The sequence below is a fragment of the Lissotriton vulgaris genome, chromosome 7 (genome assembly GCF_964263255.1).
Source record: "Lissotriton vulgaris chromosome 7, aLisVul1.2, whole genome shotgun sequence".
NCBI lineage: Eukaryota > Metazoa > Chordata > Amphibia > Caudata > Salamandridae > Lissotriton > Lissotriton vulgaris.
The window spans coordinates 541,710,046-541,736,706 of NC_141695.1; the positions used below are offsets into that span (position 1 = coordinate 541,710,046).

A 26,661-nucleotide genomic window follows, 5' to 3' on the forward strand; every position below is an offset into this window, starting at 1 on the left:
CTACCGACCCATGTCCCCACTACATTTTCAACAAAGCAGACTCCATCATCGCACCCCATCTTCGCGATGTCATCAACTGTTCCTTCAACTCCGCCACCTTCCCGGTTAGCTGGAAACATGCCGAACTCAGCGCACTTCTGAAGAAACCCACAGCAGACCCCTCAGAACTTAAGAACTACCGCCCCATCTCACTCCTCCCATTCCCTGCCAAAGTAATTGAGAAAGCCATCAATAATCAGCTCGCCGCCTTCCTTGAATCCAACAAGTCCCTCGACCCCTCACAATCCGGCTTCCGAGCCAAACACAGCACCGAAACCGCCCTCATCGCAGCTACAGACGACATCAGGACACTACTGGACAACGGAGAGACAGTCGCACTCATCTTACTCGACCTATCCGCCGCCTTCGACACAGTCTGTCATAGCACCCTCATATAACGCCTCAACAACGTGGGAATTCAAGGAAAAGCCTTGGACTGGATCATTTTGTTCCTCGCCGGGAGAACCCAGAGAGTCCACCTCCCCCCATTCAAATCAGAGGCCACTGAAGTCATCTGCGGAGTACCACAAGGATCATCACTCTGTCCCACCCTATTCAACGTTTACATGAGTCCCCTCGCTTCAATCGCACGACAACACAACCTCAACATCATCTCCTACGCAGACGACACCCAGCTGATCCTCTCCCTTACCAAAGACCCAAACACCGCCAAAACAAATCTACACGAAGGAATGAAAGAAGTAGCCGAATGGATGAAAAACAGCTGTTTAAAACTGAACTCAGACAAAACGGAAGTTCTCATCCTAGGTTCATCCCCCTCATCATGGGACGACTCATGGTGGCCACCGGCCCTGGGCACAGCACCCATACCTACAGATCACGCACGTAACCTGGGTTTCATCCTGGACTCCTCCCTCTCAATGGCCAGACAAGTCAACGCCGTCTCATCTTCATGCTTCAACATCCTACACATGCTCAAAAAAATCTTCCGCTGGATCCCCACCGAAACAAGAAAGACAGTCACCCACGCACTGGTTACTAGCCGACTGGACGATGGAAATACCCTTTACGCCGGAACCACTACCAAACTACAGAAAAAACTACAACGCATCCAAAACGCCTCAGCCAGACTCATACTGGACATCCCCGTCAAGCTCACATTTCCGGCCACCTGAAAGACCTCCACTGGCTCCCCTTCAACAAGAGACTTACGTTCCGTCTCCTCACCCACGCACATAAGGCCCTCTACGACTTAGGACCCGAATGCCTCAACAAAAGACTATCCTTCTACACACCCACCCGCCAACTACGATCATCCAGTAAAGCACTCGCCGCAATTCCGCGCATCCACACATCCGCCATGGGAGGAAGATCCTTCTCCTACTTAGCGGCCAAGACCTGGAATTCTCTCCCCACTCACCTCCGCCTTACACAGAACCACCTCTCCTTAAGCAAGCAGCTAAAAACCTGGCTTTTCGATAATCAATTCACCCTCCCTCCCTCAAGCGCCTTGAGACCCTCTGGGTGAGTAGTGCGCTATATAAATTCCAGAACTTGAACTTAAACTAGCCTGTGTAGCACTGATCATCACATTTTTTGTATGGTGAGAGCCAACGCTTAGAGTATGCAAGTCTTATAATCTGATTTGTCTATACCTCACAGGGTCACTGAAAGAGATGGATCAGCCTCCATTTTTGAGGTGTTTGAAACTACTGGTGAACACTAGCCTTAAGGTTCCTGACTTTGGGAGACACTAATATTAGCCAAATATGACAACTTGACAACTGAAAAAAACCTGTCAAATATTAAGCATAATCAAATTAAAATTGCCCGGGGATGACTGAATACTTGAAGGGAAAAGCAGTTCCCAGGGCCCGATTGTATCACCTGAACTATGCATTTCCATTTAAGAAAAAGCTTTCAAGAAGACTCGTCATGAATATCTCGGAGTTGTACCCAAGATTGGCTAATTCTGAAACCACAAACAGACTCCACACCAGTTTAGAAACAATAGAGAATATTTATCTGAGTAAAACAAGTCCAAAATAACAAACATCCAATAAGTAAAAGTCAAGATATGAATTTTTAAAAGTGCTCAGAAGTCAATAGCGCAAAAAGGTTATTGAGGTCATGCTAGACCAGGATAAATGAAAAGTTCAGGCCGACCGTGATAAAGTGCAGTTCGGCTATAGATTCAGACAGGCCCTTCTGAATAATAAATACCATTAGATGGAGCAAGTGTTGATGTTGAGAGCCTGATGCATCATTGTCGAGCCGCACAAAGGGGTCCTGCGTCAAGTGACTTTGGCAATAGGATCGCGGTCATTGTTCTCGTCCCTGCATCTGCATCGAAAGGAGATGAGTCTGTGACGATCGGCGCAAAGTCGCAAATGAATTGACATTGATGAAGAAAAACTTGCAAAAATCTACTTCCGGATCCCTAGGACTGGATCTGGCACCGCAGGCAAGGGAAGACTCATGGTTGGCAGAATCCAGCAGCTTCAGCAGGGTTGAGGGAAGCCTTTGATGGCCCTGAGGCTTCACAAACAGGAGGCATGTCAGCAAGTCCTCGGAGAACCACATTGCAAAAAATGTAGAGAGCAGGTCCAGTCTTTCTCGCTCCTTGACAAGAAGCAGCAGGCCAAACCAGCAAAGCAAGTAGCAAAGCAGCAGTCCCTCCTGCGATCAGAAGGCAGCCGGCCAATACAGCAATGCAGTTAGCAAAGTGGCAGTCCTTTCTTCAGCACAGCAGCTGTCCTTCCTGGCAGCATGTTCTTGGTTCAAGAAAAGTTTGCATTCAGATCAGGGGTTCTGTACTTCAACCCAAAGGTGCCTTTGAAGTGGTGGAGACTTCAAAGAGGCCTTTGAAGGTCAGAATGTCCCACCCTTTCCTGCCCTGGCTCCAGACTCACTGCAGGGGGTATGCAGCTCTTTGTGTGGGGACAGGCATTGCCCTATTCAGGTGCAAGTGTCTGCTCCTACCACACACAGTTCGTCAAGAAGACCCATCAACCTGGTGATGGGCCATTAGGATGCAAATATCACACCCAAGCTCCCTTTGTGTGACTGTCTAGGGGGACTGCACTAAGCCCAGCTGTCACCCAACCCAGACATGTATTCAGAGAAAAGCAGAGGCACAGAATTGACAAAGTAAGAAAATGCCAACTTTGTAAAAGTAAAAGAAGAAAATTATGGACGGAATGCTGAGCAACCCAAACATTCACCCCCAGGCACAAAGATCTAGGTTTAATCCATTTTTCTTTTGCTCACAATGCCACCCAGTTTTGGACCCAGCCATATGTAAATCAGTTTTGACCCTGTTCCTCATTTGACAAGTCCACCCCGAACTGCCAAGCCAAATCCTCCCTGGACCAGAAGCAAGCATCCTTGGACTGGTTTGGGGGTATCAATTATTATCAGCCAGGCTAGCTTAAATCCAGTGGTGCAGTGAGCACAGGACCCACGTCTGGGCATACCTTTCCCACTTAGGGCGACAACAGCAAAAGAAACAAATAACGAATTGAATGCTGAACAATGCAAACAATATTTCCAGGTTTTGAAAGCAGAGCATGTACACTTTAGCACAGGTTAGCAGGTAAAGATCCCAGAATCCTAAAGCCAAAAATGAAGTCAGGAAAACAGGCAGTCAGAAGGCAAAATGTCCGGAGAAATCATGTCATGGATTCCAGGTCTAACAATTACTATTTTGTAAAAGAATGTACTATTCGTTTTTTGTTATCGTTATCCCACTAGATAGAAAGATGACAACCAAAGTTTTTACCAACCCCACAGATTGAAATGTCCTCCTGGACTTTGACACCCAGCACCCAAGGGCATTTAGAGAATATCACTAAGCACTTTGATAGGTTCTACCACTTAGATACCCGACACTGCAAGTAAACCTTCCATTTGGACTGTTCCTCAGACTCAAACATACCTGCTTTTCTATCTCTAGGTATGAAGAGGCCACTGCTTTAACCCAAAAACTACAAGATATGAAATGCCAAATAAAAATGATACAACAAGCTAAGTAGAGTGTGCATAATATTAATAATACTGAAGCTTCAGCTATGAGAATCATCTATTTATCTATGTTCAGTGCTATACCTAATTACATCAAAAAGCATCAATAAATGATGGTGTCTCCTGATGTTTATGACCACACGTATGACTCTGCCGCTTTGAAAAGGAACGGAAAGGTATGGGACATGCTCGTACACACTAGATCTACAATGCTGGATGATAATCAACAATACATCCTTTAGAACCCAGTCGCAGTAACTGGTCATCAACCTTGCGGCAACTGCAATGTGTGCTGCTTTACTGAATGAAAGTATGATTTAGATCTGGGTTTGACCACCCCTTCGGAACTTAGGAAAGACAGAAACTGTGACAGTGACATGTGTGTTGCACCTTGTAGGGAAGTGGGTTACTGTTGCAGTACCCCCTCACTTTTTTCCATGTTTCTGATGCACTTTGATTTGATGTGCCCTGGGTCCTTGCCAATGTGGCTCCCATGACCTGTGTTCTCTTTCCCAAACCTGTACCTTTGTACCCACAATTGGCACACCTCTGGCCACAGGAAAGCCCCTTGTAAAAGTACCATGGGCTCCACGGGCACTGTGACTAGGGAAGGCCTCTAACGGCTGCAGGACCCTTAGAGGCCGTGCACCTTTACACCCACACACTGCCATTGCAGGCTGTGTGCTTTGGTGCAGAGAAAAGTGAATAGTTGACAAGGCACACATCCCTGTGTGCCATGCCTGCAACCCACTGCCTGGGCCCTAAGTATGTCAACCCTTTAGCAGCCATCCACTAACCACCCTGTAAGGGTATAGTTGCGTCAGCACTGTACCCCTGCAGTGTCCAAGCCCATTCTTAGACATTATAAGTGCAGTAAAGCCATGAAGAGCCATAGACGAACTCCACAGCTCCATATTGGCATTACTGAAATCTGGGAAGTTTGGTAACAAACTTTTCAGCACATCAAACCCACACTGTGTAGGATTTATTGTAAAAGCACCTAGAGGGCATCTTAGAGATGGCCCCTGAAACATGACAAGCCATGGGGTGGTTCCTGAATGGCTTCCCGCCATTTGCCACCACCAGACAGGTTTCTGGACCCCTGGGTAGAGAGACTCCACTCTCTGAGTAGAGGTGCCATGCCTCCTACTCCAGGATTGACTGCTTCTATGAAGGGGAAGCTTCAAGGGCCTGCCGCCTTGGTAAGCTGTCCCTGTCTATTGCTGCCCCCAGCACCTAGCTCCCACTAGTTCTGACCCCCATTTTGGGTAGGAGAATTGACGGGAAAATCAAGTTAGGAGGAGAAGCGTGCACACCTTTTCCAACTCTACCCCTCAGGTGGGGGAGGCAAGGAGAAGTACACATCTCGATCTTTTCTCAATTTGAAATTACACTTAAAATATGTTTTAAGGCAATCCCAAATGACAACCTATGGTAAAGATAGGCCTTGCAGTAGTGAAAAACGAATTTAGTCATTTTACACTACCAGGATATGTAAAACTCTAAAGTCAGTGGCGGATCCTCCATGGGGGCGTTTGGGCGCCGGCCCGCTGCTTTCTCGCCGTGCGAAAAGGCAGAAACAAATAAGTAGAGAACTACCATTTGTTTCTGCCTTCTCGCACGGCGAGAAAGCAGAAGTTCCTGCTTGAGACAGTGGGAGGGGTTACTCGAGGGCAGGGGGGAGTGGTTTTCCCCACTGTTGTTAATACTGTCTGTTTGGCAGCCTGAGAGGCTGTCCAAACAGACAGTATTAACTGAATTCATAACAGCGGGGAAAGCCGCCCCCCCTGCCCTCGGGTAACGCCTCCCACTCTCCCTGTTCTCTGTATGCTGCAGCATACAGAGAAATGACGTGGTGTTGGGGTAGCCGGCCGAACCAATCACAGCGCTGTGCTGTGATGGAGCCGGAACGGGAGGGAGGCTGCCTGGCTTCCTGCGTGACGAGTCTGACGATGAATTCAAGAACAGGACGGCGGCGGGAGTCGGAGCTAACTTGAAAGCGGGAAGCCGGGAGGTAAGGTAAGTAGAAGAACAAAACCAGTTATGGGCAATCAATTTTAGCCTGACGGGAACAAATTCGGCTGCGTCATTGATCCCATGGGGAGTTGTCTCCTCGCTCTATGGGGGCGGCTAACATCCTCATTCCACTCATGGACTTTGCTTTCACAAATTCACTGTTAGCTAGCATCACAGTAATGCAATTACTGCAAGTGAATACTACAACTCTCCTAAAATGCACTGGTTTGTTAAAGAAATAGCCGGAGCAGGCACCTGACACGGATCACTCTGTCTGTCTATCAACACGTTCACCTCTGTGTTAAAGATCGGTTCTGCTTTCCATTACGTGATGGGTGTGTGAATCTTTTGACAATTATTTTAATCTGGCGTAGTGCATTTTCAATGGCGGAAACCCATATTTACCCATTTAGACACGTATTTATTAGTTTCAAATTCGAACTGGTGGCACTACAGATACTGTCATCACGCCCGCCACTTTCAAATGTCGCCAGCCGCGACTGTGTAAAGTACATGTACGACCTTTTAAATACACTGCATCCTGCCCATAGATCTGTTAGGGCCTGACTCAGGCGTGACATATGTAGTAAAGGGAAGGTTTGGGCCTGGGAAGTAGGCTACCTTCACAGGTCGAAATGGCAGTTTATAACTGCACACACAGGCTCTACAGTGGCAGGCCTGAGAGAGCTTTACAGGATGCTGGATTGGGTGGCACAATCAGTGCTGCAAGCCATTAGTAGCATTTAATGTACAGGCTCCTCCTTAGCACCCTGCACCCGTCCGCCGCTGCACCGCTGGTGATGTGTACTTGGTGCCAACCGGGCACCCCCTTTGCCCTGACCTTAACCCTAGGAGCTTGGCTCCTAAGACAGAGTGGGCTGCCCCTGATGAGCCCCAAACCGATCTATCGATGGCATATCACCCAGAGTAGTCAATGTAATTCAAAAGTAACACAAAATAATCAAAAGTAATTTCTATGTACTTTAAACTGTTTTTAAAGCATACACATACCTGCAAAGATTTCAAATCCATTTCCATTTGCATTTCTGTGTAAAGTTTTACATTTAAAGGACTTTTTACCTACCTGTGGCAAGTCATGCTTGGTTCTAGAAATATAACAGAAGTATACCAATTTTTATACTTGGCCAATTGGTCTAGATTCTGTCTCCGAGTGTGCATAATCAGTCCCTGATTGAGTGAATACAATGAATGCTTAACACACCTTCCTGATAAGCCTAATTGCTCGCTCACACTACCACAAAGAGAGCTGTTAGTGATTATCTAATGTAGCCTCTGCTATACATCTGGGGATCCTCTGGCCTCTGTGTACCCTATATCTTACTTTGCTTGCATTATGTTGGACTCAGAACTAGAAACGTGTACCCTCAGAACCAAGAACACTGCAACAACATCCTTTGTAAACCAGCAACGACAAAAATGAGTTATTTTCTAGAAAAGGGACACAATGAGGATCGCATATAGTCGGCCAATATTGAAAAATTCCACAACTTGATCTCTCACGAAGACGTTAACCAAACACCTTTGTTAAGGCACAAAACTGAGTTTTTAAATTACACATACATATCCGAGACTCAACAACAATATACCATGGCTTTTGATGGCGGAATCTTGACACGGACTGTCGCTCCATTATGTGTTGTATTTGATAAGTCAAATTTCACTCCCTTCACCCACAAAACATATATAGTTGCACGTTTCAATTTAGTTATTAATTTTAGTCACCTGTATCCTGTATTTCAATTAACATATGAATACAATTTCTCCATTAATACTACTCTAAGTCGGTGTGCATGTAAAGGACAGCGGCATTGTTAGTGGTTATGCCCCTCACTTGCATCAGCACTTTTCATCATGGGTACACCTATTACAATATGTTTCTGATAACTACGATCAGCTGCAATAATTAATATTTCCCAGGGCTTGACTGTTTATTACATCCACCTTATTATGTTTACCGATAAGACACCGTCCTTAGCGACCTTTTGCGTAACCCACAATCTTTAATATATCTCAATAACTGAGACTTGTCCAGTACATATGCACATTTACCCAAGTTTACGCGTGCACACAATTCCGGGTCACCCCATGACACAACACACACATATATCTGTATCTGTTCGTGCATCAGACTCATAGCCATCCACATAGTCCTCTTACACATCAGTTTGTGGAGGTTGCCCAGTGGATCCACATCAGAGGCCTAACTTGGGGTGAGTACGGTGCTATTGTTCCAGCAGGGTGTTTCTCGCTCCATCGTATGTAAACCTTATGCTTGACTTTACTGTGCATACACTGTTGCCCTAATAGGATTTAGACTGCCTCTGCGCAGTCAATCTCAACGTAGCACCTATTGAAAACTACTTACTGTGCATTTTGAAACAGTCATTTTATCTCTGTATGCTGTATGTTTATTGGGGTTGCTCGCCGATGTGTGCAGGTGCAATACAGATTTTGAATTGTTAAGCAGCCATAATTTAGTTGCTTGTTCTGGTTGTGTGATTTGCATAACACTTACGTTTTCAAACACATTTATTGCATCGAACTCCGGTTAGATTTCTACCATTGGAATTTTAATTCCCGAACTTTTGTAATGACATTCATTGATCTACTGTTCCCTCTCAAATGCGGGTTATCCTAATCAAGTAAGAATATGCCTCAATTTTTTGCCAGATCAAGTCTTAGTTCATTTTCAATCTGTTATTCCGCATAGCTTGGTTTTACACTGACCTCTAAGCCCCCACCTACGGTGTGATTAGGCAGTATATTACTAGGGACCGCGGCAAAGTCCCAGAACCAAACAGGGCTTACTATAGGGGCTGAAACATGCCCACCTTGTCCATGGGTTGAATTATTCCCTCTAGTTCCTTTCAAACCTACCAGTAGTTGGAGTTGTGAAAAAATGGTAGTTAACCAATAGTAAGCTTTGGGTCACTTTTTCCATGGCCCTCACACTATCCGCTTTCAGGAACTTTGACGTAATAGTGTAGCTATTTTTAAAGACTGTCATCTCTACCAAAAATACGGCCAGATTCATCAAGCTTAATTGTCCTCGCAAAGGGCCAGATTCTGAGAATCTGGCCCTTTGCGAGTGCAATTTTTGCATTTGGGATTCATCATCCCAAATGCAAAATTCGCTATTAAAGAATTCACACATTTGCGAGGAATTGCATTTAAGGAATCTCCAGTGGAATCGTTGCATTTTCTCTGCTGCTCGGTGCAAGCCCAAGCAGAACCGATGCATCACTGCTGCTGAGTGGATTGGACCTGTCGCAAAGACTCGCAATACAACTCTTCGGCACTGCTGCAATGCCCTAACTGCATTACGCATCCTCGGGTTAGGCCCTCTCATCCCTTGTCCAATTTTAATGAATGTGGTGTTTGTTTGCTTATTGGAATATTATAATTGTTGGTACTGCTTGAACTTGTTTCTCCGCAGAACTTCCAGTTGCTTGTGCCATACCTTCTAGGGGTTGAGAAGAACTGCTTTGAGACCAATGTTGAGACCTAATAATGGTATGTTTATTAAGCTAATAAGTGTGCCTCAATTCCAAATTATTAGCCCACTTCACAACCATTTGGAATCCACATGCCTTTTCTTGGGAATGCCGGCTCACTAACCTTGGCATTGTTGTGGTACTGACCAAGGCTTGTCATGACATAATACAAATATTAACGTTTTGCTTTATGAAATGGTGGTGTGGTTGTTGTAACAGATATTGTGGGCAATAGGGTCATCTGCAGATCAAACTATCACTTTTCATAAGGTTATTTTTACTGGCCCAGTCTTTAATTTCAAAATAATATGGCAGAATACTTTGTGGCACCTTGCCTCCAAATACTCTTCAGGAATGTTGTTGGACTCGAAGTTGCTGGAGTGCTACATGCCCATTCCTATAAAACTCAAAACAGACAAAGAACTTAGAATATACATCCCTCTCCTTGGCCATCTCTTTTCATAGACATAGACATTATTGTGGTACCTACCATCATAGCTGGTACTGACATATCATGAATAATGATTCTAATCTCTATCTGAAATGGTTCTGGGGTTGTTATAATAGATATACTGATGGTACTGTTGGGAAATTACACCAACTGTGGTTTGGTATGTGACGGGAGGAGAGCTGTACATAAAATCAATGGTAGGAGCTCAGCTATACTGATTTTTTTCCTTCCTTTTCCATCCATCCCTTACTCTTCTTAGCCCCTCTCCCAGTCAAGTAACAGGAGGAGAAAATATTAAAACCTTATGCAGAAAGTCCCCAAACCCATAAATGGGGATACAAAGATCAATATGAGGATTTATCAATTATATAGCCCTGTTACACTACTTGGACACAGCTCAGCTTGTCTTGCCTATACTTACAGAAGGAGAGATTAAGGTTTACTCTGATCAATGGGATGCAATTGATTTGGTCAAACGTGCCCGTTGGCATATTATGTAAAAACTGTGTGAATGTGACAGGAAGACTGCAATCTGATTGATTTGCAATGAGCATTAAAGGGTAAGAGATCAGCAAGTAATTCAACACATAGCTACAAACAGGGTATATAGGTCTAGGATCTGCAAATTAGAAGGGAAAAAAAAGTAAAAAAATACCTTTTTTACTTTCAAAGAAATCTGCCAAGTGCCTTGCTTCTGTCATGACATGTTCTTCAAGGCTCCGCTTCCCCATCCCAAATTGACGTAGAAGAGCCAGAGACAGTTTACGGTGATGCATCCAGTGCTCGCCATTTGCAAACACGACCCCTGCAAAATCACAAGACGGATTAATGTAAACCACAGTTGCAAATGTCTTCTTGGTTCAAGTTTGGTTTCTTGGTATTGACTTTGTACAAAGGATCGTGAAGCTAATTTTGCACTCCTACGCATAACCTACCTCACATCTCCAAGTCCCAATGTCTCAAGGTTTCTAGGGCTATAATACTACATGTAGTCAAAAATTGATCGGTGTCCTACAAGGTTATGCATTCACTATCTTCACTATTTTCAGGTCCCGCCATGATACAGCTGTAATTTAAGTCTCGACACCTCAGTTATAGGAATTGTGGACAAAAGAAATTGTATAAACAAAATGTTACCTATCACATGTAATGTACATGGTTGAAAAAGAACCTCAATAAATCCATTCCAACGCTCCTAAACAGACACCCCAATATCATTATGCTGATGAACATGAAACAAAATAGAATATAAACATAGATGCAACACTCTGTATAGCAACACCATATTTTTTGACACGTTTTGACATCATTCTAGGCAAAGTGCAGTCCAGCATTCCACGTTCGCAGGGTTGTATTAAAATACAAGAATAATTTACCAACAATCTTTTTCCTTCTAATAGCTACAATTAGCAGCCTTAACACACATGATTAACCCCTGTTCCTAGGTATCTACAAGAACCACTTTGAGCTCACGTTCTAAACAAACACTGACAAAGGCAGTAGGTCTGCCTTTTTGGATCTTACTACTACCATTGATTTGCGAGTTTGATTGTGTGGTTTAGTTGATAGGTGGGTGGGTGAGCCAATATTTGAAGGGATTAGCAAATGTACGGACTGATGAAGGGGTGGGACAAGGGAAGTGTATGTCTAAAGTAGAGCGCAGGGATGGGGAAAGGGCAGAGTGAGTGCACAAGGGCAGTTTATGGTAACAGTGTGAAGTAGAGCTGTTGCCAGCCTAGTAATAGCACTGCAGAAAAAGCTGTTCAAGGCTCGAGAGTGGATCTGCTTTTGATGGCTTGTGTTGTGCAGGTCCCGGCTCTGTTAAGAATGTGGTGCTCAGTGCATCAAATCAGACAGACAGACAGAAAGTAGTATAGAGAGAACAGGACCATACATTTCTGCTTATTAGGGCTTATCCTGCAGCCTTCCTTTAGCTGGAAAAACAAGCCTTTGCAATGCAATTGGTCTCGCCTTCGGGACCTTATATGTACTTAGCTATGCAGCACATTAGCTTGGGTGCTGAAACATCTACTGTTCTTTAGCATAAAGGGCAAGTAAGCACCAAACTGCGTGACATGCCAGGTATTGGAACACATGGAGAGAAATATTACCTTTCAGGGTGAAATGGTATAGTCCAAAGCTCTGTTTTTAACATAAAATCAGGGCTTCAGTGGTCATATCACTGAAAATACAAGATTTGAAAAAAATATTATTGGCTATGGGTGCTCGTGGAAGACAATTTCTATGGACTAGAATCTAGACATTGCTAAAGTGATTCTGGGATTTTACAGGCCACTGCTGGTCGTTTTCTATCACAAAAGTTAAATATATATTCAGCGCACTTTCACTGTTTGCACCACAGTGCTCTTTCAAAAGGTGCACCGGGAACAAACAGGGAAAGTGAACCATATTATGTAGAAAGAATGCTCTGCCCCCAGGGCAGCCATGAACTGTCAAATTAAGGAAAGATGCTGATAGAGTATTTGAGAGAAAGAACAGTCTAGTGTGTGTCAGTTATGGGAGTTATTTGTTTCAGGAAGGAATTTCCAAAGGTTGTCCAGTAGTAGATAAAAGGTGTATGAAATGTATAAATGGACACTTTTGCAGAGTGTGCCGAGCAAGTATGCCCAGTACAGTGAGCTGTATAATGAATGAAGGGGTAGAAAACACCAATTCAATTCTTTGCGTTACTGACAAAGTATGTAGAGGGTTTCCTAAATATATTTTTTGAATTGGTGGAAAAGAAATTTCTGTAATGGTAGGCACAAGTGCACTGTCCAGTATTATTGGGAAATCAGTGTTTCATGAATTGTAGGATGAAAGAAAATAGTTATCTCCTGATGTTCAACCTGGTGGCTACTTGGGACATAAAATTGAGTAAGAAGGATATTTTAGGCCTGACTTGGAGTTCAAAGGGAAGCAACAAGAGCAAAGATGTATGTGGCAAGAAAGTTGATGCTACCTTGAGTTGGACACATAAGCATGAATTGGGCATAAAACTTGATCCTGTGTATGCAGTAATATCGGAGATGCATGAATCTAATTTTGTATCTGACTTAATGTCATTACACCCGGATGTTTTTTGCGAGATGTCAGGAAACTTTGAGGGTTTTAAACACAAAATAATTCTTACAAGGAAGTAGTTCTGGTCATGCGTAATGTGATGTTGGATGATAGGTTATTGGTTGGGGTGAGTATGTACCTACCACTACCGATAAGGCCACCATGCAATATAAGGTCCAGACAAGGTCTTAATACATTAGCCCTTGGCTCAACCCTTGGTAGCAGTGACCAGGCAGGCTTAACTCAGGAAACAGGTATATAAAGCATTTAAATACACCAATACAATAAATAAGTAAGTCACAACACGCAATAAAAACCCCACACTAATTTATAGAATTAGAAAATAGTTCTCTCTTTAAAATGACACCAAATGACAGATGTGGCCATTTGCGGGGATTAGATAGCTGTGACTGGCTGATCCCTTATCCGGCCATACTGCCGGCGATCAGTACAGCGGAGGACCGAGAACCTAGTACACACAGGTGCGGGGGTCTGATCTAGTAATGATGGATCAGCCCCCAAGAGCTATAGCTCTGTTCCTCTGCCCACACTTCAGCCCGAACATGGGGGTATTTTAATACTTTCCTGGAACATAGCAGGTTTTTGTAACAAATTTGACAGGGGGGCATGGGAAAAAGAATTGTGGAAACACTGGAAACACTGGAATTATTTGCCTACAAGAAACCTGGGAACAAAACCCAATATTTATAAATGGTTATCACTAATTTGTTACACAATCCGTCCCCTCGATTTCCGGTAGAGCAAAAGGGGGCCTTTTAACTCTTATTGCTAACAATATATCCTTTGACAGGGCTGATTTTGTGAACACCTCTGCTTACTTTCATATTGTTGTGGCTAGTGGTCGAAATAGGGTTGATTTAGTGATAATACATTTCTACAATAATAATTTTATAAATGAAGCAGAAGTGGTTGACCACCTGACCAGTTCTGTGGAGGATTTGCTCTCTCATTATCCTAAACCACTTATTATTGTTTGAGGCGGTTGACTTTACCACTCATGGTAAACACTCTGATTCAAACATATGTGGGGTAACAGATCTGAATATGAATATGCTTGTCCATTTTAACCACCACAATTATGGTAACGCCCTGTTGATGGCTTGGGACCTGAAAATTGCTAATCAAATCTGTTCTAGCTCAGGTCAAATGTCTCCAATTTTCCACAGGTCAGGTTCCACTCGTGCATTGATTTTATCCTGTTTCCTTTGTTGCTGAGTGCTTCTCCCAAACAATTTGAGGTTGTGATGACCAAATATAGCAATCATGCATTTGTATTCTCCCATTCCATTTACACACCATGAGAAAGGGGAAATTAAATTTGGACCCATACCATCTCTATCCAAGAAAAATTGTTATGTTTTAAAATGGGAGAATATAGATCCAAGTGAAATACTATGCAAAAAGCTGTCTTTGTCTTATCAGGAGATATGTCTATGCCTAGACGAGTCATCTAATACCGTACAAATCGTGGCAGCCATGAGCAGTGTCTTAAGTGTGATAAGAGATTTATTAACCAGCCCGCAATATTTCTCGGGAAAAGTCTCCGCCAATTAAGTGGTTTGATAAACAATGCTCCCAAGCCTTTGTGGTTTACGGTATACACTTAAACTACCTCCAAGGGACCCTTTCCTTATTAAAAGCCAAAGGTCCAATTACAAACATGCAAGGCAGGTAAGAAAAAAGTTGCTCTCCGTCAAAGCATGGGAGAATCTAAGAACAGGCTCACTGTCTAAAGACACCAAGGCTTTCCTGCAAGTGGTCAATTTCGAGTTTCTTCAATGAAGTAGTGGTCCTAGTCTAGACCTCCACATAGATGAGGCCATGTGGTTGTCCCATTTTCAGAAAATACAAACAGATGACACAATGAAGCTCTCTGAAGTCTTGTCTGTTGCTCCACCGGCATTGTAATTTACGCTGGAAGAGGTTTCTCTAGTACTGTCCAAATCCTCTGCATTAAAGGCCGTAGGAGCCGACGAGGTCCCAATGGGTGTTTTTCTTATTAATAAAGACCTGTGGGCCCCAGTCTTGACCATAGCTTTTAGTGCTACTGCTAAACATGCCCTATCCCCTCCTGGAGACAGTCTGTGATAATTCCTATTTTCAAGAAGGGGAATGGAGCAGATCCTGCTAATTACCGCCCATTTTCCCTTCTTGATGATACAGCTAAAATGATGGGTAGACTTATTAAATAGGCTGGAGGACTGAGGTAAAGAATATAATATACTTGCAGAAGCCCATTATGGCTTTAGAAGGAGAAGGAGTATGAAAAGCCAATGCTTCAATCTTGCCTTAATTGCTTCTAAATACGCCCTTGCAAAGAAAGGGCAATTATATATGGCATTTATGGATCTGTCTGCGGCCTTTGACTGCGTGCCCAACACTAAATTGTGGGAAATTATGGACTCAATGGACGTGGACCCCTCCATAACCTTTTTCATCAGACACTTATACAGTCAGGCAGAGGCAGTGATTTGTTACAGAAAAAATGGAGAATGTACGAAACCCTTCAGAATTTAAAAGGGGGTGAGACAGGGTTGTGTCCTTTACTCCATGTATACAAACAAGTTAGCTTAGGTCCTGACTGCATATTGCAACGGCGTCCCAGTGGCAGGCCAAATATTGTTGCCCGTTATGCGCTATGCTAATGACGCAGTTCTGTTGGCAAGGACCCCAATAGCCCTACTAAAGTGTATTGTGTCATATTCCGCTTTTATGGTTGACCTCGGCTTATTTGTAAATAAAACTAAATCTAACGTGATGCCTTTCCACATAGATGGCAGAAGCTTGGAGAGAATAGAGAACTTCTCGCATCTGGGCATTCTTTTTGATGACAAACTAAACTGGTCTCCAATGGTCAGAAATAGAATGAACTAGATGTCCAGAAGCATAGCTGCCATATAGAAGTTCACTCTAAATGTGGGCGATAAACTAATAAAATAGTTAAAAGATATTTTCGTTGCAAAAACATTATCCATAGCTACCCATGGTGCAGGCGTTTCGGGCATGACAAGGGTAAAGTTCCTCCAAGTAACAGAGGATACATTATTCTTAAAAGACTGCAGGCTTTACCCAGCTTATGCCCAAGCATTTTAGTCCAGGAGGAGCTGGGCTTCTTGTTTATCTCTGGTACTATAAAACTAGCCCCTCTGGTGACGTGGCTTTCGATTTGGAAAAGGGAAACTGTCTGCCTTAACCAAAGAATGATAAAGAATATTCTATTCCTGTATAGAGCTTCATCATCAATTCCCTGGTTAGCATATGTAAAAAAATCGTTTAGCGAACTGGATCTCGGGTTTCTGTATTACACTCCCTCTTACTGTGCATCGTTCTCCTAATCCAGATTAAAGGACATTTCCTTGACAAACAATCTCAGGATAGACTGCAAGAAAATCACTCCAAATCATCAGTTATCAAGCATTACCTCCAGTGGTAATTGGACATATTTCCATCCCGCGCAAAGAACACATCTCTGGTCACCTGAAAAACCTCCACTGGCTCCTCGTAAATAAGAGGATTACTTTCCGCCTCCTAACCCACGCACACAAAGCACTTTACGAACTTGGACCCGAATGCCTCAACACACGACTGTCCTTCTACACCCCCTCCCGTCAGCTACGATCCTCCAACCAAGCCCTTGCCACTGTACCTCGCATCAACAAATAATAATAATAATAAAACATTTATTAAGCGCATGGCTGCACAGCTGTGTATCCCCGCGCTGATTGCTAAAAAAAAACTCACAGAGAATCAAGAAAGGAATGGAATCGCAGGCTTATTGAGGAAAGAGATGGGTTTTCAGTTTGGCTCTGAAAAGAGTTTCAGAAGGTTCCATTCTTAAGTGAACCGGAAGAGCATTCCAATGTTTCACTCCTAGGTAGCGAAAGGAGCGGCCACCAATTTTTGCTCTGTGGACGCGGGGGAGTTTGAAAAGAGACATTCCTGAGGACCTAAGGTCTCTGGTAGGGCGGTGGATGGTCATGAGGCCTCTTAAATAGGTAGGACCCTTGTTGTGGGCTATCTTGTGGGCATAGCAGAGGCTCTTGAATTTTATTCTCTCCCTAACGGGGAGCCAGTGAAGTTTAGACAATGCCGCCTTGGCAGAAGTTCTTTTGGGAAGACCTAGTACCAAGCGGGCTGCCGCATTTTGTAAGCATTGCAGCTGGTGAAGATGTTTTTGGTTGAGGCCTAAAAGGAGAGCATTCCCATAGTCCAGGTGAGGTGTGATAAGTGCATGCACGATAGTTTTCCTGGCTTTAATAGGAATCAGGTCGATGATTTTTCTGAGGATTCTTAATGTGCCAATGCATTTTCCAATGATCTTGTTGACATGGGATTTTCCTGATAGATCAGAGTCGATCATGATCCCTAGGTTCTTGACCTTCTCAACAGGGCGAGGGCATTCGCCCAAAGTTGTGGGCCACCACGCTTGAGACCATAGAGAGGTTTTATTCCCTATCACTAGCACCTCTGTTTTGTCTCCATTAAGTCGGAGGCAATTACTGTCCATCCACATGGCGACAGCAGCCATGCACTCTGAGAAGTTGGAGGCATACTTCTCGGTGTCAGGAGTAAGCTTAAACATAAGCTGAGTGTCATCGGCGTAGCTAACAATGCCCACCCCAAAGTTCTCTATGATCTGAGCCAGGGGTTCCATATAGATGTTGAACAGTGTAGGGCTCAAACTAGAGCCCTGTGGAACCCCATAGCTCACGGCACGGGAAGATGATTTAAAGGGCGGGCAATGAAGCTGGAAAGATCTATTCGTGAGGAAAGATTTAATCCACGCCAGTGCATGGTCTTTTACTCCTATGTCTGAAAGACGGGACAGCAGCGTGGCATGTAGCACAGTATCGAAAGCTGCGCTTAAATCAAGCATGACCAACGCTGCTGTTTCACCCTCGTCCACCATCTTGCGAATATATTCCGTGGAATACAAGACAGCTGTCTCCGTGGAGAAATTAGGTCTAAAGCCGGATTGAGTAGGGTGGAGAATGTTTTCTGCTTCTAATAATGCCATTAGTTGGATATTTACTATTTTTTCGATTATCTTGGCGCATTGAGGCAGTAGGGATATTGGCCTGAGATTTTGAAATTGGGTGACCGGAATGTTGGTTTTTTTTTTTCAGAGGGATGACCTGGGCGTTTTTCCAAGCCTCCGGGACATGACATTCTTTGAAAGAGAGGGTAATAAGTTGGCTTATTTGATCCATAAGGGTATGGTCCATGATGTCTTTGCACTTATCTAGCGGACACACATCATTAGGGGAGCCAGAATGGATACTGTTAATTATGCTGGACAGTTTTTCTTTGTCGGGAGTTTGAAAGTGGGTAAGAGTGGTTTTTTGAAGAGCGGGAGTTTTCTTGTCGGATGTGGGGAGAGTGGAGAAAGTGGCATGAATTTTCTCTACTTTATTGACAAAGAAGTCCGCAATTTGTTCGCATAACTCATTTGAATACGTATCCTGCGTATCCAGGCTCGACGTGTCTGTTAGTTCCTTATAAATCCGAAATAGTTCTTTGGATGGATTTATAGCCTCTTCAATTCTGTTTTGATAGAAGAGACTTTTTTCCTCTCTTATAAGTCTCTGATAAGACTTTAGTTCTTGTTTGTAGGTCTCCTTAAGTTCCGTGGAGTAGTTCTTTCTCCATTTTCTTTCTGTCGCTTTACAACGGGCTTTAGCTACTTTTAATTTTTCTGAGAACCACGGTTCAGATTTTGTTCTCCTGGCTGGGGGCTTACACGTCCAAGGAGCAATTTTGTCGAGTGCCTTACTCAACCATAATTCATAAGAGTTCCAGGTATCTTGTAAGGACTGACCTTGGGGAGGGTGGTGGCGTTTTAATTCGTCGATCAAACGTTCTGGGGTATAATTTTTCCAATTACGCCGCTTGGCATTCAAGGGTTTGTTGACACTGTTCTTAGTCCTGGTCTTAGGTATGTTAAACATGATCATATGGTGGTCTGACCAGATGATTGGGACCGGAGGTTGTATATCAATGCCTTCCCAGGTAGCAAAGATAGGGTCGAGAAGATGGCCATGTTTGTGTGTGGGAGAGGTGGAGAGCAGTGTTATCCCCAAAGCGTGTAGGGCAGTCTTCAGAAGTTGGGCTTCCTTAGCATTGGGATCTTCAAAATGAAGATTTAGATCGCCTAGAATCATAAAATTGTTGTATTTGATAGCTAGTTGCGTCGCTGTTTCTATTAGCTGGTTGCAAAAGGGAGTAGCGTTGCCAGGGGGCCGATAAATGAGAAGCCCAGTGATGGTCATACAAGGGGTCACTTTAATAGTGAAAGTACCGCTTTCACTGTTAGTGATGCCCTTGTTAGTGAGGGTGCATTCCAGCTCTTTTTTGAAGATCATTGCAAAACCACCATGGGAGGTAGATCCTTCTCCTACCTAGCAGCTAAAACCTGGAACTCACTTCCCACTCACCTTCGCCTTACTCAGAACCACCTAGCATTCAGAAAGCAACTTAAAACTTGGATATTCGACAAGTAATTCCCACCCCTTCCTCAAGCGCCTTGAGACCCTATGGGTATGTAGCGCGCTATATAAATCTTGACTTGACTTCCTATTTGTCTTTTGTCACCAATAAAAGACATTATTTTGTTTTGTTAAGATTTAGACTGAACTTTATTCTGATAATGGTTGGGTACCCTGCACATTCCTATTCGGTATCCCATTTGTCTCTCTGTCCCTGTGATGGTCTCTCCAAGCAATCGATTCCACATTTGCTCTGTTTTTGCACATTTTATAAGGCTGAGAGAACTAAGTTCATTATCCCTCTACTGAAAAAAAACTCAGTCTATGTTTGCATAACCAGGAATTGAAAGCAATGTGAGGGTTGGAATCCACTTATGTATGTTACACGTTAGTGTCCTATTTAATAGTTGTTTTAAGGATTGTAAAGGTGAATATTCTGTTATAAAGGCTATCCCCTAAGACACCCTATGTACTGAGTCTCAAAATGTTTATACATATCGAAAGCCTTAGCATTATGAACGCATTCGCTGGGTGTTTATTTTATCGTTTTACATTTTTTATTGAGATACCAAATATAACCTTGTTTGCTAACAAGTTGTCATTTTATCTGCTATTTTATACCACTTATTTTTTATGAAATTGCATTGGCATAATGTGATCTTGAAAAATGAGTTGTTTGGATGTTTTTCTCACTTGTTTGTAAATCATGTTTTTTTTCTATTTACTTTTTATGCATTACTTTTAAATGCGAAACAAAGTTCTTGATTGATTGACACCAAATGAGGCTGACCGCGATGAAGACATGGTCGGATATACTATGCAGGAGTCCCTGGTCAAAAGTTTACCTTTAGACTTCAAAACATTTCTGAAGGATTTTCTCTTGACGTAGTGCAGTCCCCTCCAGCAGGCCCATTTTGATGCAATGCCATTGGATTACTTTTCTAAGGACCCCCAGTCAAATCCTGGAAGTCTGGAGCTCTGGAGCTTTCAGTAGGATGAACCTGAAATCCAGACCGGGTTGTGGTATATGGTAGTCGGCTTGACTCTGTATGACGGGTTGGTCAACTTATGGAGCTTTTTCCAAAAGTTCCTCCAAACCTCTGGAACTTCTTCCAGGAGTACCTCTTGAGGATTCAAAGTGCTCAAAACACAACCCCAAGGGTCTATAAGCACAGAGATGGTCCCTGGAAGTTTGGACTACAGTTCCCATAATGCACCTGACCAAATCCTTAAATGTCCACAGAATGCACTCCAGACTGAGGACTTCTTGAGGGAGATGGTGCAGAGAAGCTCTGTTAACCTGTTGCCTTCAGGGAGTCCACTCCTTAATCATCCAAAAGTATGACAGTTTCCTCCACAGTGTGTCATATTCTTGTCCCACAAAGCACTGCGCTTTAAAATTCAAGATAGAGATCTTCTCTTCTTAGGAGAGTTGGCTAAGCCATGCTACTATTGTGGCTCATTTCCTTTAACACTCCACCTGCTGCAAATTCTATTCCCGGGACTGCCATCTGGCTTGGATTACAAGAAGAGGGGCTAGGCTTGGGTGGAATTACTTACTGTCCTACTCGCTTTGACGAGTTTGATTTACCCAGTCCCTGACCTGGCTGGTTCTCTGCAGTGGCAAATCTCTCCCCATCAGATAACCTCTACTCTATGCGGCCACTTATCCCCTCATCAAAGCAGCCTTCCTACACATGTTAAGGCTGACCAGTCAGGGAATGCTAGATTTTGGCTCACAGATAGCTCCATAACTCATTTTCTGTACTAGTTATGATAAATTCAATAGTGGCAAATTGTTGGATTTATCATAGCCAATCTTTTAAGTCTATGAATGACATGTTAGCCCCTTCCTAGCAATAGTTATACCTATAAAAATATTTCAATGTTAGCCTATGGAGCTAATAATGTACAAAGGGGAAAAACAAAATTGGCACTTTTTCCCTCACCAGGACATATAAAACATATTTTATAAAGTCCCTGCTTATAGGTACATGGCACCCCACACCTGGGACACCTACAGGAGACCGTAGGGTTACTTATATGTAAAAAAAAAAAAAAGGTAGATTACCACGTTGGAAGTACTTTTAATTCTAAAATCGAATTTGCATGTAATTTAAATTTTAAAGACCTTACAAATGACAGCAGGCAACACAGTTAGTTTAAATCCCCCCAGCTCTATTATTTAATAGGGACTTACAGGGTCTGTCATTGCCAATTGTAATTATACCTAATTAACAAACACCTTTTTCATCAGAGGCATGGTTCGCAAAACACAGTGCACAGTCAAAGTCAGTTAATTCCAGTATCAGTATACAAATGGGGGTGAATAGGCCAAAAGGGATGACTTTCTCACGGTGAGAAAAGTACCTTTAGCCAATCGGGAGAAATTGAAGGTTATGCTGGATGAATTGCGTAAAAACTATTGAGCCGATAGAATTATCACCATGGGTGTCTCCAGTTATAATTTCACTGAAAGGGTCAGGGAAGTTACACCTATGTGTGGATTTATGTAGCTTGAATGATGAAATTTGGATCGATAGGCACCCTTTGTAGAATGTACATAAAATGGTGTCTACTCTTTAGGATGCAACTGTGCTTTTAACTATTGTACTTGTGAGCGCTTACTGCCAAGTTGAATTGCATGAAGAATCTAAATGCCTTACAGCATTCTTTACCCCAGGACGTATGTTTCAGTATTAGTGAATGCTTTTTGGTTTGGCAAGTGCTGCGTCAGTATTTCAACGATTAATGAAACAAACCCTTAAGGGTGTTGTGAGCGCTGTAGCATTCCAAGATGACATTTTAGTACGTTGGTTATGAATCATAGAGAGTTTTGTGATGCACCAAATTTCTCAGACCCACAGATTTAAACTATCTTGCAAGGTAATCATGACATGGTGGAATCTAATCTCTAAACAGCATCTGCTCCATTTAATGAAATTTCAATGAAATGCTGATCAGTTTGACCCTAAATAATGCATAAAAGCAAAACTTCTGCAATAGTCTCAAAGAAGCCAGAATACATGGGAAAATCCAAATTTCGGGTTGAAGACATTGAAGAGCCATCACCACTAAACACTAGCAGAAATAACCATTGTTTTTCTGTAGTCCCAGAATTTCCATTAGCATCATCAGTAGGAGGAATATTGGGTTGATCGGGTAAATTTGACCAACTTGGCCCAGGCATTTCATTCCACAGTCTATAGCAGAGCAAGGCCCAACTTGTGTATTTTCACATTTAGAACATGGTCAGAACTGTCAGAGTCAAAGCAAAGTCACAGGGGCTGGTAAAGTTGAAAATGCTCAGCAGGTTAAACTATGTCTCCAGCATTATCTCATGAGTTTGTGATTGTTTTGGGTGCAACTAGATTTGTCCTGTCACACCCATTGACATTAGGTTAAATAGGGATTCATTCTTTTTTATTCAGTTTAATATTGTCGAATCCTATTGTTTTCTGATTGGGTAAGCCTATATTTCCTTTGAGACATGACTCTGTGATACCACCTCCTTCATTTGATAAAGCCATATGCTAATTCCCTGTATATGATTTAATAAGCATACTGACTAGTCATTATTTTTGCCTTCTGTATTCAACTTTAAACATTAAACACATTGGCATGGTTTCTTACTTTTACTCGTCTTGAGATGATATTTAATTGATTATGCAGCCTGTTTTATTGATGACCCTCCCTTTGTTAGAGGCCTATTACCTCATCCATTCTTGAGGCTAACACTGCTGCTGATCCTGTGAAGGCACTTTATCCTACACTTTACTAGATTATCAAAGATTGCATCAATAGTTTGATGAGAGGTTAGTTTGATGCCCAGGAGACTCTGCTTTTGCAGGACAGAATGGGCTTGTATTGCCTTCTAGTAGCTAAGAGGGTGAGGTGTCTGTGCATTAGTAGGATCTGAGTGTCATATGCACCTCCCAACACTTACCTTAGCATTCACAAGCGGGTAGACCAAATTATGGATAGTTAGAAGAAATTATACAAAATTCAACTTGACCGGCATCAGCTTTTAGGGGCCGATTATGATGGCAGGCGGTCCGCCCGCCGCCATAGCGGAATGCAGGACCATCCACAAGGGGTGGAGTGGTCCCGCACCTGCAATCAGGATGCTACCGCCACCGTGGCGGTGGCATCCCCTATTCCCAGCATTGTGGCGGGCAGTGACAGGCACTGTGTGGTGCCTGCCACTCTGTCCATGTCAATGCAGGGGGTGCCCGCTACGGGCCCCCAACAGCAAGGACCACAAGCCTTTCTATGGCGGCAATGCCGCCATGGAAATGCGAGTGACCGCCTGCATTGTAATATGGATGGCGGTGTCTTGCAGACACTGCCACCATATTAACCTTGTTTTCGGCCGGTCGATGAGTCGACTGGCGTAAAAGCGGCAGACAGTCTTTTTGTCTGCCGCGAACCCCCTAGCCATCATAATATGATGGGGGTCTTTGCGGTCTAGATGGCAGGCGGATCGCCGCCCGGTGTGGGCGATCCACCCGCCATTAAAATCGGCCCCTTAGTTCTCAGGCATGTACAAGAAATGGGGAACTAATGACTGCAGATATTCTTTTAGTAAGTTTGCATGTGCTAATCAGCATGTGTGCTGATTATGTGTATCGTTCAATTTGCTTGTAGTAACAAAGGTATTGCCCCTATTTATCCTATTAGTACGTTTGAGGATGATTAAAGATAATATGATGAAAGTTTTAAACTGAAACTATTAGTTTATATGCTATTGACTTGATGTAGGGATTTTGCCTCCTGGTAAAAAAAAGGGCTGGGGGGAAGATAAAAAAATAAATTCACACTCAAATGTGCTTTAATGCTTGTATACTATGTAAATGCAAATGCCCCTGTGTGCTTTTACATGTGCTATTACATTTTACCAATCACTTGCTAATTGGTTCCTGACTTGTTTTCTGTGCAGTACACCACACACAGTTAAAGAACCAGACTAGCAAAGGGTAGTCTTGTTCTGAAATTGGTACTCGGAAGCCAGGGTTTTAGAAAGAAGTTGAGTCAACTCTTACTGGTAATACCTGTATTAGTTTAATCAAATTCTTCTCACATTCTTCCCAGAAGAACAGCCTGGCACCTGCTCATTTGTGCCTATCTGAAGATTCCGTTTATATCATGTGTTCTTGCTCTCGTTTACTTGTATTGAGAAATAGTATATAAATGTAGCACTAGACTGTATAATAGAGAGTGAAGCTCTGATCAGCTGAAATGGCGATTGCTTGACCTATTTGTATGTATGTATGTATGTATGTATGTATAGGCGTTCTTGTATAGCGCTATCACTGTCACCCGACGGGCATCCTGGCGCTTAGACTATGATGACACAGAACAAGATTTTACCAGCTACCACTCTATTTACATTGCTCTGGGGATTTTGAATGCTTGCTGGCTATTTTTGCATTAAACTCATATTAGACTCCTATGCTCTTTCCTGACTGTTAGTGTATTTTTACATGACACAGACCACCGCCTAACATGTTTGCATTCACTAATTCGTCACTTTTTATCCAAATGATATTTTTCTGCTCCTTACTACTTTAGCAGCTATGTAAAATATTATAACTATTTGAGGAATATCCTTTATCTGGGCATTAAATTACTCATATCTCACTGGGTTATACTGTGCTTTTCGTTTTGTAAGCCACACACATCTCCTGTCTTTACTGTGATCAAAATACCATAGGAGAGAAAAAGGTGTCTAGGCTTGACATGGCCCAAAATTATTCCACAAACCCGTTCTCCCAAATTCTTTTTGGCCAATGATTTCTTAACATGCCGTTACACGAAGGAGCACGGAGTCTGGATTCTACTTTTACTAGCATTTAGCCAAATAACCTATAGCCCGGATTCTACTGTTACCAACATTAAGCAAAGAATTCTACAGTCTGGAACCTCTGGTCATTAGCAATAAGCAAGAAACCCGTGAGACAGGAATTTGTATTTACCAAGAATGATAAAGAGAATCTGCATCTTGCGATCAGCGGTTACTCAAGCAGAGCAAGTTCGAGCAATAGATACCAACGTTTGACAACCTCATTTGTATGTTCCAAAAAAGAAAATTAAGTAGAGTAAACTCTGGGAGAATCGTCACTTCTCCGAAGGTTTACTTTGCATTTAAGATTGCACCACAGTAGAGGAAACAGCTCGAGAAAAACAGATGTAAGCTCCTGGAGTCTGCACAATGTATCTAAATGTACACGATCAGATTTAAGATTGGTTTTAGATATTCATTTTTTTCAGTTTAATAGATTTTTTGAAAGTTTTAACAGAATACAAGTAAAACAATACAATAATGAAGATGAATATGGTAAGTTAAAACAATAAGCAATGTAATTGATGAAAAATGCAAAAAAGGTAAAGAAAAGAAGAGAAGAAGAGGAGAGAAGGAAAGAGAGAAAGATGGGAAGGCAGGGAAGGGGGGAGAGAATAGAGAATGGAGAAAGAAGATGAGAAAAAGAAGCAAGGAATAAGGAGGAAATATACGGATATAGGACAGGGCATAAGCTCAAGTCGGACGGGTAGGTAACAAAAGGGAAATCAGATTTAATTTTTAAAGGAATAGAAGAAGGGGCAATTGAAATCCTATGTTCATCACATATGAAATTCCACCATGTTGTAACAGAGAGTTTGGAGTTATCTTTCCAACAAGATAAAATAACTATAAAAGCTATAGCAATGAACAAATCAAGTAATCTAGCATTAGATGAGACTAAATCAAGGTCATCAGATAAGGAACCTAAAAAAGCATTTGCTAACGCAAAGGGTCTAGAACATTGAAACATACGCATGCATATATCCCATATAGAGTTCCAAAATGAGAAAACAGAGGGACAATCAAACAGTTGATGTTTAAGTGTACCTGGTTCGAAGAACATGACCAGCAAACAGAGGATGAGGAAGGTGAAAACTTGGAAAATACTTACAGGTGTAAAAACAACTCTATGATAGATGAAAAAAAGGGATTGAGTAATGCGTGCAGCAATAGAGGTTTTAAATAATTTGGACCATAAGTGATCCCAAACATGAACTGGTATTGAGATGTTTAAATCATCTTCCC

General features: G+C 42.7%; 1 protein-coding gene across 1 annotated transcript in view; it reads right to left on the reverse strand.

Annotated features, from left to right (window-relative positions):
• LOC147702002 (cytochrome P450 2B2-like) overlaps positions 1 to 26,661 on the reverse strand; it is a 369,916-nt gene that overhangs the window by 102,690 nt on the left and 240,565 nt on the right. The window contains exon 3 of the mRNA XM_086930617.1: positions 10,661 to 10,810. Within this exon, the coding sequence (XP_086786743.1) occupies positions 10,661 to 10,810 (150 nt within the window). The remainder of the gene's footprint in view (positions 1 to 10,660; positions 10,811 to 26,661) is intronic.